At 36.6% G+C, this 13,994-nt stretch overlaps 2 protein-coding genes across 2 annotated transcripts in view; both read right to left on the minus strand.

Annotated features, from left to right (window-relative positions):
- LOC126091951 (CCR4-NOT transcription complex subunit 6-like) overlaps nucleotides 1-13,994 on the minus strand; it is a 178,433-nt gene that overhangs the window by 35,733 nt on the left and 128,706 nt on the right. The window lies entirely within an intron of this gene.
- Nucleotides 8,822-9,869, minus strand: LOC126091952 (protein YIPF5). Its single transcript, XM_049907290.1, has one exon. It carries the CDS (start codon nucleotides 9,691-9,693, stop codon nucleotides 8,929-8,931), a length of 765 nt encoding a protein of 254 aa, XP_049763247.1. The 5' UTR covers nucleotides 9,694-9,869; the 3' UTR covers nucleotides 8,822-8,928.

Here is a 13,994-nt window from a genome sequence, read left to right on the forward strand (position 1 = left end):
ACCAGATTGCAATTATAATGATCATAGGCTTGCTAAAGACATTATAACACTCTAAGATAAAGGACTCCAAAATGCAGTTGAATGGAATGGATAGTGTCTTCAACAGAAGCTATAAAATTAAGGTCGACAAATGAATAATTTGTTCAGTAATAAAGTGGCGCTTATATTTGACTCCGTCAAAAAGCCATAAATCACCACTCGTATAAGAACTCCATGCGAAAGAAAGTGTGAATCCAAAAATCCAGGCAACCCAGCCTAGCTACATCACTATAAAAAAAATATTGTGAAATACACATGTAAGCTCCAAAATTAATAAATCGAGAAACAAAATTAAAACAATGTGGGAGGTGGCAAAGAGTAATACTGGTGCAGATTGTCCCAGTAGCACCCAAAACATTGTTCTCAACATAGCAGATAAGCATACAATCAAAGAGGCAGCGGCAAAAATCTTTAATGAGCACTTTTTTAAGTGTTGCTGTGAAAACCAAGCAAGAAGGTCATTGAACTATTGAAAGAACACCTAATTACATAGAGCTGATAGGTAAAGCCCTGGGAGCCCCTGTAACAGCACAGGAAATAAGGAAAACCATCACCACTTTAAAAAGCACAAACTCCAAACGTGTCAGCAATATTTTGAGTATTCTGTTAAAAGGCTGCTGTAAATAAAGTCCTGGCTCACATATCCAGTGCCTCCCTCAATCAAGGCATCTTCCCTCACAGGATGGAACTATTGTGAAGCACCTCTAAAAAAAATAGCGATGCCTGCCACATATTTTACAAATTATTGCAGGCTGTACACGCAGTGAAAGAAAAAAATCCCCAGATTTCCTGGTTAAAAATATATTTTCTCTCAGGTGAAAAAACACTTTTTCCATGGTGACAGTATCCTTTCCCTCAGAACTGTAAAGCTTATAAATCCTTTGAATGGTTATGGTTTCATACAGTGGCATCGAACTTCCCGGCACTTTAGAAAAATTCTGAACCTCAGCAAAACAAGATACATTTAATTCCATTCTAATCACGAAACCCAAAGGAGATTGTTATTGTTATTGCACATGAGTTTCAACAGATACAGAGGACAAACTGTCAGAAATACTTAGGCATCCTTATAGACAACATATGCTTAACTACGAACATTACAATTTGCGAACCTTAAAAAGGCTTATTTCAACGACATTTAACTCAGATTAATCTCCAAAATCGGTGACATCAAAATCCAAAAACCTACATATTTTGCTATTTTCATTCACAGGTGTGTTGTGTAATAATCTTTTTGTACAATTTTGCCTACATCGAAAAGAGTCTTTACCATTCAGGGAAAAGGTTGCCAAGAGACTCACGTCACAATCTTTTTAACCAAATAGGGGGTTAGCCCCTGCCCCATAATATATCTATTGAATCACGATACTCAAGCTTCACAATCCTCCTCAATATAAAACACATAACATTAGAAGGAAATGTGGCATACATTTCAACCTGAAGAATTTGTCTCTGGTGCAAAATAAACTACAAAACGAAACTTTAAGTCAGTTCTAGGTGTTACTGAGTCCCTATGAAGTGGTAATTATTTGAACGTCATCTACAAGAGTTCCTGCTTGAAAAAGTTTGTACTTTCCAGATGAATCCTTTAACAGGAACAGATATGACAATGTCCCATATCTTTCTGTGTTTCTCTGTTTAAATGTATGCTGCTGGTTTAATTACATTTTATAAATCACATTATTTGTATTCTTTCGGTCATGAACATTGTCTTCGTACTTTATAAATCAAACTTTAAACTGAAGTAATATTGAAATTTGTATTTTTAACCTCTGTATGTGATTGTTAATGACACAAACATAATAATGAATTAAATAGTTTGACTCATTCCACATCCATTCAATAACACAAAATAATCTACGGAATAAGTATTACAAAATAAATAAATAAATTAGCAATGAAACACTAAAAGTAGGAGATGAGTTTTGCAATTTGGGCAGCAAAATAACTGACAAAAGCCAAATTAGAGGGGAGATTTCACGTGCAAACTTTTATAGGAAGAAAGGTGATTCTGAAAAATATATTTATTAAAATGTAATGTAAATTTGTACAGATGAGAAGAGAATACAAGATTTGAAAATGTGAGTGCTGAATATGAGGTAGAGAGATCAAATATAAGGGGCAATCAAAAAGTTTCCACCTGAGGGCATTGGTGTAGTGATCGCAACACAGCACAGCTCCAACGCACATATATAAGCACTAATGTGTAGCAAAAAGATTAGTGTGACATTTGTGTCTCTCCAACATGTGTGTGGTAAATGCAGAGACACCAACTATGCCAACATTATCAAAATGCATCCCAACATGACCAACATGCTGTTTCTCTTTCCACAGCTGCTAAAGGATAAACACTGGTAGATAACCACTGCAGTTTGAAAATTGTGTTTGAGGCAGCATTTCGGTCAAAAACCATTGTTGTGCATTGCTGCACCAAGTTCTGTCACCATATCGCAAATGTCATAATGCAGAAGACACACCAACTTAAGTGTGAGAAACTCAAGCACCCACTCTACAGTCCTAATCATTCCCCATGCAATTATCACACCTTTTAACCCTTAAGAAGGGCCTCAATGGGTCATGATTCCTCTCAGATGAAGATGTGCGATAGGCAGTTATAGACTTCTTCACACAGTAGGGCATGGTGTTTTACCAAATGTGTATTTTCAACATGGTGCATTGGTGGGATGATGGCCTCAATGCTCAAGGCAATTTTGGCTCATTGGCATATCGATTCTGGAATGTACGGCCTTCAAACAGAAACTATTTGACTGCCTCTTATAACTCACAAAAACATACTAAATAACACACGGAAAAAGGAAATTTGTGGAGCAACTTGACTAAAGGAATGGACTGATTGATAAGATACATCCTGAGTCCTCAACGAACAGTGGGTTTGGTGAAGGAGGGAAGTAGGGGAGGGAGTAGAGATGGTAAGATAAAAATTATAGAGGGAGATCAACACTCGAATACGTTACGCAAGTTTGAATGGATGTAGGTTACAGTAGCTATGCAGAGATGAAGACATTTGCACTGAACAGGTAGCAGCTCCAAAGATAAACAACATGCCAGTTACCGGTGTTCAATAATTTTATGACAGTTTCAGAATGTCAGCAGTGTGCTCCTTTATAAGATTTTAACTATACTAATAGACTTTATAGGAATCATTTACTAAGTTTTCTTGTCTGTTCCACGACTATGCTCTAATAAAATAACCATAATTCTGATTACTGTCATTCCTTTTGTTCCTTATTGATCTTTGTTATGTCAAATAATGTAGTTTCCACCTTGATGATTGTCTTCATGAATAACAAAGGTCAACAAAAAAAATCAGAATCCCAAAATGAAAATAATTTTTCAGTGCACACAAAAGTTTTATTTTAGTGTAAACGTGAAAACACTTCACTATTAAATAATAGTTATAGGTCAACTGTCTTATATTTCCTCTCTCTCTTCTCATTAAGTAATATAATATATGAGGGTAGTTTGATAAGTTTGGTATAAAAGCAACAACAAAAAAATATATATGCTTGCTTTGTAAACAACTCACCTTACTTCTCAACAGCCTCCCTTGAGGGACACACACTTGATCCAGCAATCCTCTAGATTTTTCATCCCATGGGAAAAATAGGTTCTATCAACCTCTGCAAAATACTCATTGACTGCAACTATCACTTCTTCATTTGATAAAATTTCTTCCCAGAAAGCCACAGTTTCAAGTTAGGGAACAGGAAGAAGTCACTTGGGGTTAAATCTGGTAAACAGTGAGGATGAGGAAGCACTTCAAAGCCCAGTTTGTGCACTTTTGACATTGTTATTGCTGATGAATACTGCTGATAAAAGCGCACTTTCTTTATGTGCCAACCTCAGACTTCTTTTAACCAAATGATCCAATAATGAAACATAAGAGGGTCCAGTTATGGTTCTTGCATTTTCCAAATAATTTACAAGAATTAGTCCTTGGGTATCTGAAAAACAGTGGCCATCATTTTAACAGCTGCCAAAATGCTCGTTGCCTTATTCGGTTCACTTTTCACCATGCTTTGTACAGTGTTTTAACTGCCGTTTTTGACTCTGGTGCGTGATGATGGATCCAGGTTTCATCAATAGCCACAAAGCCTTGTGGATTGTGGCTAAACATCGCTGGACATTGTTTTGAAATGTTGTGACAGACATACGTTTGGTCAACTGTAACTAACTGTGGCACCCACCTTGCACAAAGCTCCCTCACAGCCAATTCTCCGTGCAGGATATTAGGCACGCACTTAGTTGAGATGCCTACAGTCAGCAATCTCACAAATTTTTATCTGGAGGTCTTGAACTACCTACATGAATTTTGTCAATGATTTCCTTTGTGGTGACCTCACCCAGACAGCTGGAATGCACTTCATTTTTGATGATTGTGCAACCAGCTTCAAATTCAATAATCCAAGAGTAAATAGTCTTCAATGATGGTGCAGAGGCATGTGAACTTCATACAGTTCTTTTCTGATTTGTGTGGCAGTCCAAGCCTTCAAATGAAATTGTTTAGTAACAGAACAAAAATCGGTTTTCCTCATTCTCAATCACAATCACAATCAACACACTGTCAACAATGAATTGTCTTCTACATTTTGATATTCTTTATATGAAGCTTGGAATAATCAAGTTTACCAGCCATGAAGGCACAACAAAAAGTTCCATTATTTCACAAAATTTACTATACTTATCCAACTGCCCTCGTAGTTTTCTGTTATGTATTTTGAAATGACCAACAGTCAACTGTAGCTCCAATCGTATTGGTATTGGTATTTCCATTACCATGATACCTTATTTCCATCAATGTGATGTCTTGGCAAACTCAAAATGCCAGTTCTTAAAGTGAGATTGTCTAATTTCTAGCATTTTAACACACATGTTTAAGACCACAGAAATATAAAGTGGGTACTTTTTGTCATCTAAACACTTACAATGCTACTCATGTTTCCCTACCAGTCACAATCATCTTTCTTCAAAGTTGGAATCGAACATTAATGGGATATGCAAAATGATATCAACCATTTTCTGTTTACTCCTTGTTGTTACTGTTACTCTATGGTAGTCTTGTGTCTGTATATTTGTAGTCACTGTATTGCATTTACTGTTTTCTTCACTTAATAAAGCCTTCACTTGTATACTTAAAATGCCTAACAAAAAGGTTATGGATTCAGGATCAAGAGAGAAAGCAAAATTTCATAAATGTTAATGAAAGAGGTCATATGCAGAAATCTGGAGTTGGTTCTTAAGTCAGTCATGTGTGCTGCATATTTTTTCTAATTTTCGTCAATTTATCATCTGCATACTGCCAGTTATTTTATACATCCTAACTTAAAAATGAGTGGTACAGCTTCATCTGGGCTTATATTAGTTAAAACGTTGACTGGAAGTAAAAACTACTCTATGTGGAAATTTGCCATGAAGCCAAACTCTGGGATGTTTTAGAAATGCCTCCTCCAGATACGATGAAACTGAACAATTCTTAGAACAAAAGAGCCAGAAAAGCACATTCTCTGATAGTAATCTTCATGGACAAGACAAATTATTCCCATATAAGGGATATGAATATTGTACCAGAAGCCTGAATGACAATGGAAACAGCATTTGAAGACTGGAATTAAACCCAGAGTGGACTTACTTAGAACATTAATATTAATATATATTACAATCAAATCATCATGACCTCCCCGGGCAAGATTACCTGATAATAATCAACCTATGATTATGACACTTGAAAACAGATGTACATGTGTTATCACAGATTCTATTTAAGTAAAAGCACTACTAATCTACAGCAATTCACACGGAAGCTCTCTGTGCAGCAGATTGTTTAACTCTGAATAAAAAGGCATTGATGGTACACTGGAAATCACAGAAGGAAAGGTACTAATGAAAATTTTGGGACCAGTTAAAAATTAAACACAATGCAACAGACATCTCAATACTTTATACACATATTGAAAAAATACACCTATGATTAGGATCAGAAGAATAGCTTTCTGTGGCCACATCCATAGGACAGATCCCAAGAGACTGACAAAAAGACTGTTCATTTACTTCGGTAAATTGGTGCAAAGAATTAGGAAGGGACATGGACAAATCCCAAGTTACTACACAAGATACTGAGGAATCACTGCCAACCAGAAATAAATTACAGGGTTCCAAATGTTTCCACGAAAAACCCAAGAAAAGGATTGGAGCCACTTGGATAAAACAAATGATAAGAGAAAAATTTAGAAATGATGAGAGGAATGAGGAAGAAAAGAAACAAACTGTTGAAATAACCATAGTCCATAGCAGCTCATACATAAAGGATCTCAAAATATTTATGACTTCTTAAGTTTATAGTACAATGCAGTTCACAGCAAAACGGTATTGCTGACAGTTGATCAAACATTGGTTGAAAATGCTTGTGCCATGGTGTTTAATGGCAACTTACCAAAGGAGCGTTGAGCTGAAGCTGTCTCTGCAGCCACTACTAATCAAATCTTTCTGCACCCACCACACTTTGAGATAAAAGGCCCCATAAAGTCTGGTACAGGAGCGCCTTCTTTTCCACACTTGATAATTTTAAGCTGCAGTGCCAATGACTCACATTCTAAACCCCATCACAAGAAGTGGGATAAGAAGCCAAAGAAGCCGAGATTCATAGGCCACTGCCACACAAACCATTCATCGACAAGACAACTTGACACACAACAGTCGGTAGGGATGTATTCCTGGAGGACGAGAATTTTCCACGTTCAAAGATGCAGGAGTGGAAGGTCACAAACATCACAGATTGGAAAACGATGCATTTCTTCATGACATCAATACTTCACGTACAGAGGGGTTAGACAACCATGAACATTTTTATGGTTCTCACAGTGGTCCAATGGAAACTGAAGCTCAAGGTAAGGGACATGAGAAACAATATATTGACCCTACATTTCAAAAAGGGGTTAAACTCCAAGATCAGACGGATATCAAAACCCAAGGAATGACCTGATCATTTAACTTACCACTTGCAAGGACTTCCAAATAAAGATATTGGTATCAAAGAGTTATTAGAAGGGATAAATAAGGAAGGATGGGAAAAGTGCAACGAAGAAAGAATTCTCACCTCTAGTTCGTAATGACAAACCTCAAGAGGTAGAGTTAACCAGGGGACAAAAACCTCGTAAGACTAAGAGGGTATTAAAGATAAAATCTGGAACTGGCACTATACCAAAAGCATTTATGGCATGCCAAGTGGTAAAAGGCTGCTCTCACACTGAAGGTCCTCAAGTATGAATCCATTAGATATATCTCATCTATGGCAGCTCAAGAGAACTTTTAGATCACCACACTGATATCACCTGAAACTTTATTTAACAAAAATCATGACATTCATTTGCTTTCCCATCTCACAACAAAACTATTGCCTTCCCACCTAACCAACAACTCTTAGTAATACTAGAGTTCTGTCTGTTACCACAAATTCACCAAAATTTAATGCTTATAGGTCTGGCATACTACACAATCTGAAATGGATTGCCATCCTCAGTAGACCACATATATACATTTAGTGGAGATGGCACTCTCCATTAGACCTATATTGTTCTAATAAAAACACAATCTAAACAACATCTATAACTTTAACATAGAAAGAAAAAACATTCTGTGTACACAACATATGACCACTCCAAAGAATATACGGACAGCACACATTATTCACTAGACCCAAAATTTTATGATTCCTCGAAAATAAACCATATGATGGAAGTATTTTGACAATCTGTCCACGACACCACTTTCTGCTGGGGAGAGTAAATACTGCACTAATCATAAAAAGAGGGAAATTAAAACAAAAACAAAAAATGGAGTCAGAAAGAAACAAAAGGTTCATACGCACTACAAACCTCTAGTAGCTACAGCATATAAGCATGATTAGATAAATTAAAAAATATATATAATAATAGTAAAATACAACCATTAAGAAACCGTAGCAATCATTCCAAAGCATAAATGACTAATAAATTGTTTGTCAGTATTAAGATTCATTCGAAATTCTGCAGGGTAATGAGTGGAAGGAGCACTACACAGCAATTCTATACAGACTGACAAGCAATTTTAGTGTGAACTTTGTAACACTATTAAAAGTACAACAATTCATTTCATATCACTTGTGAATTAAAATTATATGATCACACCTTTCATTTTACTTCAACATAGACCAGGAGAGGGGCGGGTAAGGCAATAACTTTCTGCACAGCTGTGACTTCTGCTGATTTGGACATTATACTTAATTCTTTTAATCCATATATTGTTACTGAAGACAAAAAAACAACCACAAAGCAAATAACTTATGCATAAATACTGTTTTCTTAGTAGCATGTAGGCCCCCTACTTTTTGTTTGTCCCTTCAGTGATACAGATTACAATAATTTTTTCCCCACCCTTATCAGGTTATCGGCATGTGTGTCCATGTGGGGAGGGAGGAGAGGGAGCAACAGACAAGAGTATACCACTGCAATTCTATGTCGACATTTGTATCAAATTATTGAATGAGCCAGCTGCAATAAGGGTGAGAAACAAAACTGTTCATAGAAAATGATTGAGTCTCAAATAAATACACATCCTGCAGGTTCCATAATGTCACCACTAAAGTTAAACATAAAAATTCTCTGTGATACAGTATAGGATACACTGATTGTACCTGCCAATTTGGCACTTAGTAAATAAAAACTGTTACAGTGCCACAAACGCATCAAATGGGGGAAAAGGTAAGAGCAATCAGAAAACCAAAACATAAGGAAGAATATTAGAAATTTTATTATGAGTTTAGTACATATTATTGAAACATTTTGCACAGACTCACATTATTCAATACTCACATGTCAATGTCGCACACAACACCTAAAAAATTATTATAAGTGCAAAAGCACCATAAACGAGTGCACAGGGATAAGCAATTAAGGCTCTCTGATCCTGGTCTCCAAGTATAGTAACGAACAAACGTGATGCTGATAGACTACTGTATATAACTGCCAATGTAGCTATTAAAATACCAACAGTGTTTCCAAATAAACCAATGAATGGTATCGTTAGTACTGGAAGTAAGCAATATCCCAGTACTGAAGCTACAAATGGAAATGGTATATTTGTTTTGGCTGCCATTAGGTTCAATAAGCAGTACATCAAGATGCAACTCGACACTGCTATGCCATAAATGTATCCAAAATGCGCTTTTCCGCCAGTGACGAGAAGTGAAACTGCCATTATAATACAAAATGCTAGTGGCCCAGCCAGGTCAGGATCCTGTAGCAAAAAGGCAGCATCATCCGTAGGTCCATAACGATGAAATGGGTTCAATGCAGCCACTGTTTTTTCCATTATACGAGTAGGGTCAATACCAAGTTCTTCCAGCAAAGGCGGTTCTTCTTCATCTTCGGCGTTGTTCCACGATTTCTGAAATCTCTGCCCAGTATACGAGTCTTGATTATAAAAATTTTGAGATGCAGTGGGGTCGAAGTACATATCTTTCGCGGCTGCATCGTTGCGTTCACCGCTGTCATAACTCTCTGGGAATGTTTGGAACTGGAGCTGATCTTGCACTTCGAAATTTACGTCACCCACATTGTAACCGTATTGGTTCTGAAACTGTTCATCATATGAATTCATGATTGAACGTATTTACACACTTAACACAGCTTGTAATAACGTCTTTAAGCCGCAAGCCTTTCCCACAATCACAACATTCACGCCTCAATTCACTGCCTGGGAACTCCTACGCACCGTTTACATTCTGCAGGGCTCTTGTCAGACACACAGCGCTACCGCGGAGACACGAGAAACTACTATCGATTCATGACAATTCGGAGCGCTTACAATCGCTTTTTGCTAACCTAATAACAAAAATCGTAAACAGAAAGAAAGTAAATTTTGATACGTCTTTGATATTTGAAATATCAAGTAACAGTATTGTATAGTGACATGCTCAAATTGAATATTTTTAGTACGTTTGGTATCACACAATTCACACTGACCGTCACGTCATGTCATGTCTCGTCTCGTCACAATGAAATGAAGTAATGAACTGTAACATGGCTGCAACATGAGAAAAAAGTACTTTGGGTAGAATCAACGCCACCTTTATAGGTGGCGTTGGTAGAATCGGATTAATTAGAAGGTCGAATTTATTTGTATGTTGTAAGGCATTTTTAGTGTTATATACGGAAATGCACTGAAAGATGCAGATACAGCAAGTTCTTTGTTTAAATAAGTACTTGTGGCATGCCTATTTATTGTTAAGCGGCTCTCTGATTGTGTGTGAAATAGGCTAACAAGCATCAGTGATCAATATTTATGTGGTTTCACTAGCTAACCCAAACACTAACAAGGCACCTGAACTATTAAAAGCCAAATACACCATGTAAAGAAACCATCTTGAAGGAAAATGTATTGAGGGAGAAACGACTAACTCTCGAAAATCTGTACTGGATTAGCCCACAAACCAAATTTTCACGGGATGTGATTGCAGCTGGCAACACTGTGTTCCTTCTAGTAATTCTGGGGGGTAGTTCGACGTAACAAATGAAAAAAACTGAAGCTTCCACTTTCCAAAAAATAAAATGCGATTCCTCTTATTCAAGCTCCTCATATAATGCGTGAAATTCCCCTTTTGTGCCACGTAATGACTTTTTCGCACCCACGCACTTTCTGTGATGTTTTGCACTTCGATCTCCCTTCTCTAATATACACGCTATCCCTGCACCTGAATCCAATAAATGTCAATTTTGTACAAATGTTGACTCCAGCATCCACGTATATAAGCTACTGCATTGTGTATGTGCGCTTCGCGCATATAAACGGTAGACTTTCATTTTGCGAAGTTCGCAATTCACGCGAAAAGAATAGTTGAGGACACCAATGCAAGATGAGATAAGTGCCTTGACCACTTGACGTGACATGACATGACGTCACGGACAATATGAATACACGGAGTGTGTGAATCGGCCTTAGCCATTTACATATAGGACATATCTTGACTATCCATCGTAGTGGGTTGGTAGCAACGCAACCGTTTATTATAGCAGTAACAGAAGAAATGGCCTCAGGCTGCAAGAATGATATTTTAAAGTTGTTTATAATTTCGATTTTTCACGTTTCATCTTCAGATGTACGATATCTGTGGAAACAGTTAATTTTTTTCCTAAAGTTGCATACGTCAGTACATACCGAACATAATGGTCTCCATAATTCTCATAGGGCATATTTTATAGATATCTTCTCTACCGGTTGTAAGGTTAACTGTTCTTGCGCCTATTTTTTAATTACGGAATTTGGCCAATTATAGACCACTTACAAACTAAGACAACGGTACATCCCATAGTTGCTTCATGCTTTGGCTCAACGCCTGCCTCTGATCATTAACATCACCCTCCTAGGTTGTGAATTTCGTTGTTAGACAGGAAACTTTGCAACATTGATCAGTAGCCTTTAACTTTCCCTGTTCTGTTTGGCGCTTTGGCGTCTTCTGCGATGTTAAGTTTTCTTAGGTATATACTTTCTTGTCTCATCCAGACATCCTGTTTTTTTTCCTTTTTTTTTAAAAAAAAAAAGAACGGTAATTTGGAAATGAATGAAATTAAAAATTTTCTTTGTTAGCCTAATGTCATTCATTCTGTAAATATGACCATAAATTTTTTTAAATCTCCTTATTCTTATTGTGTCTGTGATAGTTTCTATTTTCTATGTTTCTGTAGTATAGATGTTCATTTCTCCTCTTTGTCCTGTTATCTTTGTTCTTTTGTGGTCCTAAAATTTTTCTGAGTATTTTCCTTTCTTTCTTTTCCAGTTCTTCTTGCTCACCTCTTTTATTTGGTGTTAGGCATTCGGATCTGTACAGTGCTTCCGGTTTAATTACAGTTGCATAGTGTTTAATTTTTGCCTGGAATGATACTGATTTATTATATCAGTTTTGGATGAGTTGTTACACTAATTCCATTTTCTTCAATCTTTTTTATCAATGTATTCCATTTTCTCATATGATATTAATAATTCAGTTTTAGATACTGCAATTTTGTGAAATGTTTCTATAATTATCTTTGCATCTGTTTTGACCCTAGAAATTACTGTGATATCATCAGCAAAAGCTTGACATTTCACCTCAAATCTTCATCTTCCTTGTCCTACATGGATTCCTATGTTTCTCTCTTGTAGTTCTTTGTCTCACTCTCTCATGACCTTGTCTAAGACAAGATTGAAGATAATCGAACACCTATGTTTATTCTGAAGGATTCCAAAACTTCTCCTAGACATTTAACTTTAGAAGTCATGTCTGTTCAACTAATTGTTTGGGGTTTTTGAAGATATCTGCTTCTCCCAGTGTTAGGAATACTGTCTGATTATCTACAGAATCATATGATTTTTTGAAATCCATGAGAGCAACAACTGTGTTATGTTTCCATGTTGTTCTGATCCTGAGGATAGTTTTCAATTTAAAAATTTGCTCCGGGCATGATCTGTTTTTTTCTGAACCCTGCTTGGTACTCGCCAATTGTGTATTCTGCTTCATCTTCTATTTTATTCAGTAGAGCTTTGGATATAATTTTGAAGGTGGCTGGAAACAGAGATATGTCTCAGTAATTGTTGGTATCTGTCCTGTAACTGTTTTTATGTTGTGGATGAATTATGGCTTGTTTCCCGCGATCTTTAATAACCTCATAAATGGTTTCAGCTGCCCGCTGCCCTCCCAGTTTCCACATCTCAGCTAATGTCCCATCTCCATCTGGCGCTCCATTGTTTTTCAGCTAGCAAATGTATTGTTCAATTTGATGCAGTGTTGGTGCTTGTGAAGGTGGGTTTTTCATTTTGAAGCTGCCTGGAAATTAGTCATGTGTTGGTTCCTTGCAGTTTAGAAGATTTTTCAATTTGAAGTATTTTGCTAGTTAACTCACAGTTGTCTTTGTCATTGCTAAAAAAAAGAAAAAAGAAAAAGTCTGCAAGGTGATCTCAGGTGGGCTCCAGCTATCATTCTGATTACACACTTTTGTGCAATGAATACTTTTTCTCTTAATAATGAATTAGCCCAAAATATGATGCCATATGAAAGCAGTAACAGGCACAGCAGGCTAATTTACTGATATGTTTATCACCGAATAAGTAGCTGAACCTAACAGTTTCAGAAGATCATTAATGTGTTTCTTCCAGTTCAGTTTCTCATAAATGCACACACCCAGAAATTTTGAATATTCTGCCTTAGCAACAGACTTCCATTCAAAGTCTATATTTATCAATGGTGTTACATCATTTACTGTACAGAGCGGTATATACTGTATTTTCTCAAAATTTAGTGAGTCCATTTGCAGAGAACCACTTAATAATTTACTGAAAGACATTATTTACAATTTCTCAGGTAATTCTTTTTATGGGGTGTGATCACTATACTTCCATCATCAGCAAAAAGCTTTGCATCTTCATGAACACAAGAGGAGCAAGTCATTATTATATATTAACAACAATAAGGGACCCAAGACTGAATCCTATGAGGTACCATTCTGGATACCTCCCTAACTAGATGATTTCGCTGACTTTTGCAGACTATCTGTACTGTTAAATTCAACCTTCTACTTCCTTCCAATTAAATATGAATTAAACCATTTGTGCACTGTTCCATTCATACCACAATACTTAAGTTTATCTACAAGAATTTTGTGATTCACACAGTCAAAAGCCTTTGAGACATCACAAAATATGCCAATGGGTGATGCTTGGTTATTCAGAGCATTTAATATTTGACCAATTGGTTGAACGTAGTTTGTCTTGGGACAGAGTTAAGGGAATTTGTACTGACAGAGTAGCAGCCATGTTAGGTAATGCCCTGGCTCACTAAGTATTGCCAAAGAAAAACTCCAACTAATCTTTATATGCCACAGACAAGCCCTAGAGTCTAAAACTTCATGAAAACTAACACTGCACTT

This window comes from Schistocerca cancellata, chromosome 7 (genome assembly GCF_023864275.1).
Source record: "Schistocerca cancellata isolate TAMUIC-IGC-003103 chromosome 7, iqSchCanc2.1, whole genome shotgun sequence".
In the NCBI taxonomy this organism is placed as follows: domain Eukaryota; kingdom Metazoa; phylum Arthropoda; class Insecta; order Orthoptera; family Acrididae; genus Schistocerca; species Schistocerca cancellata.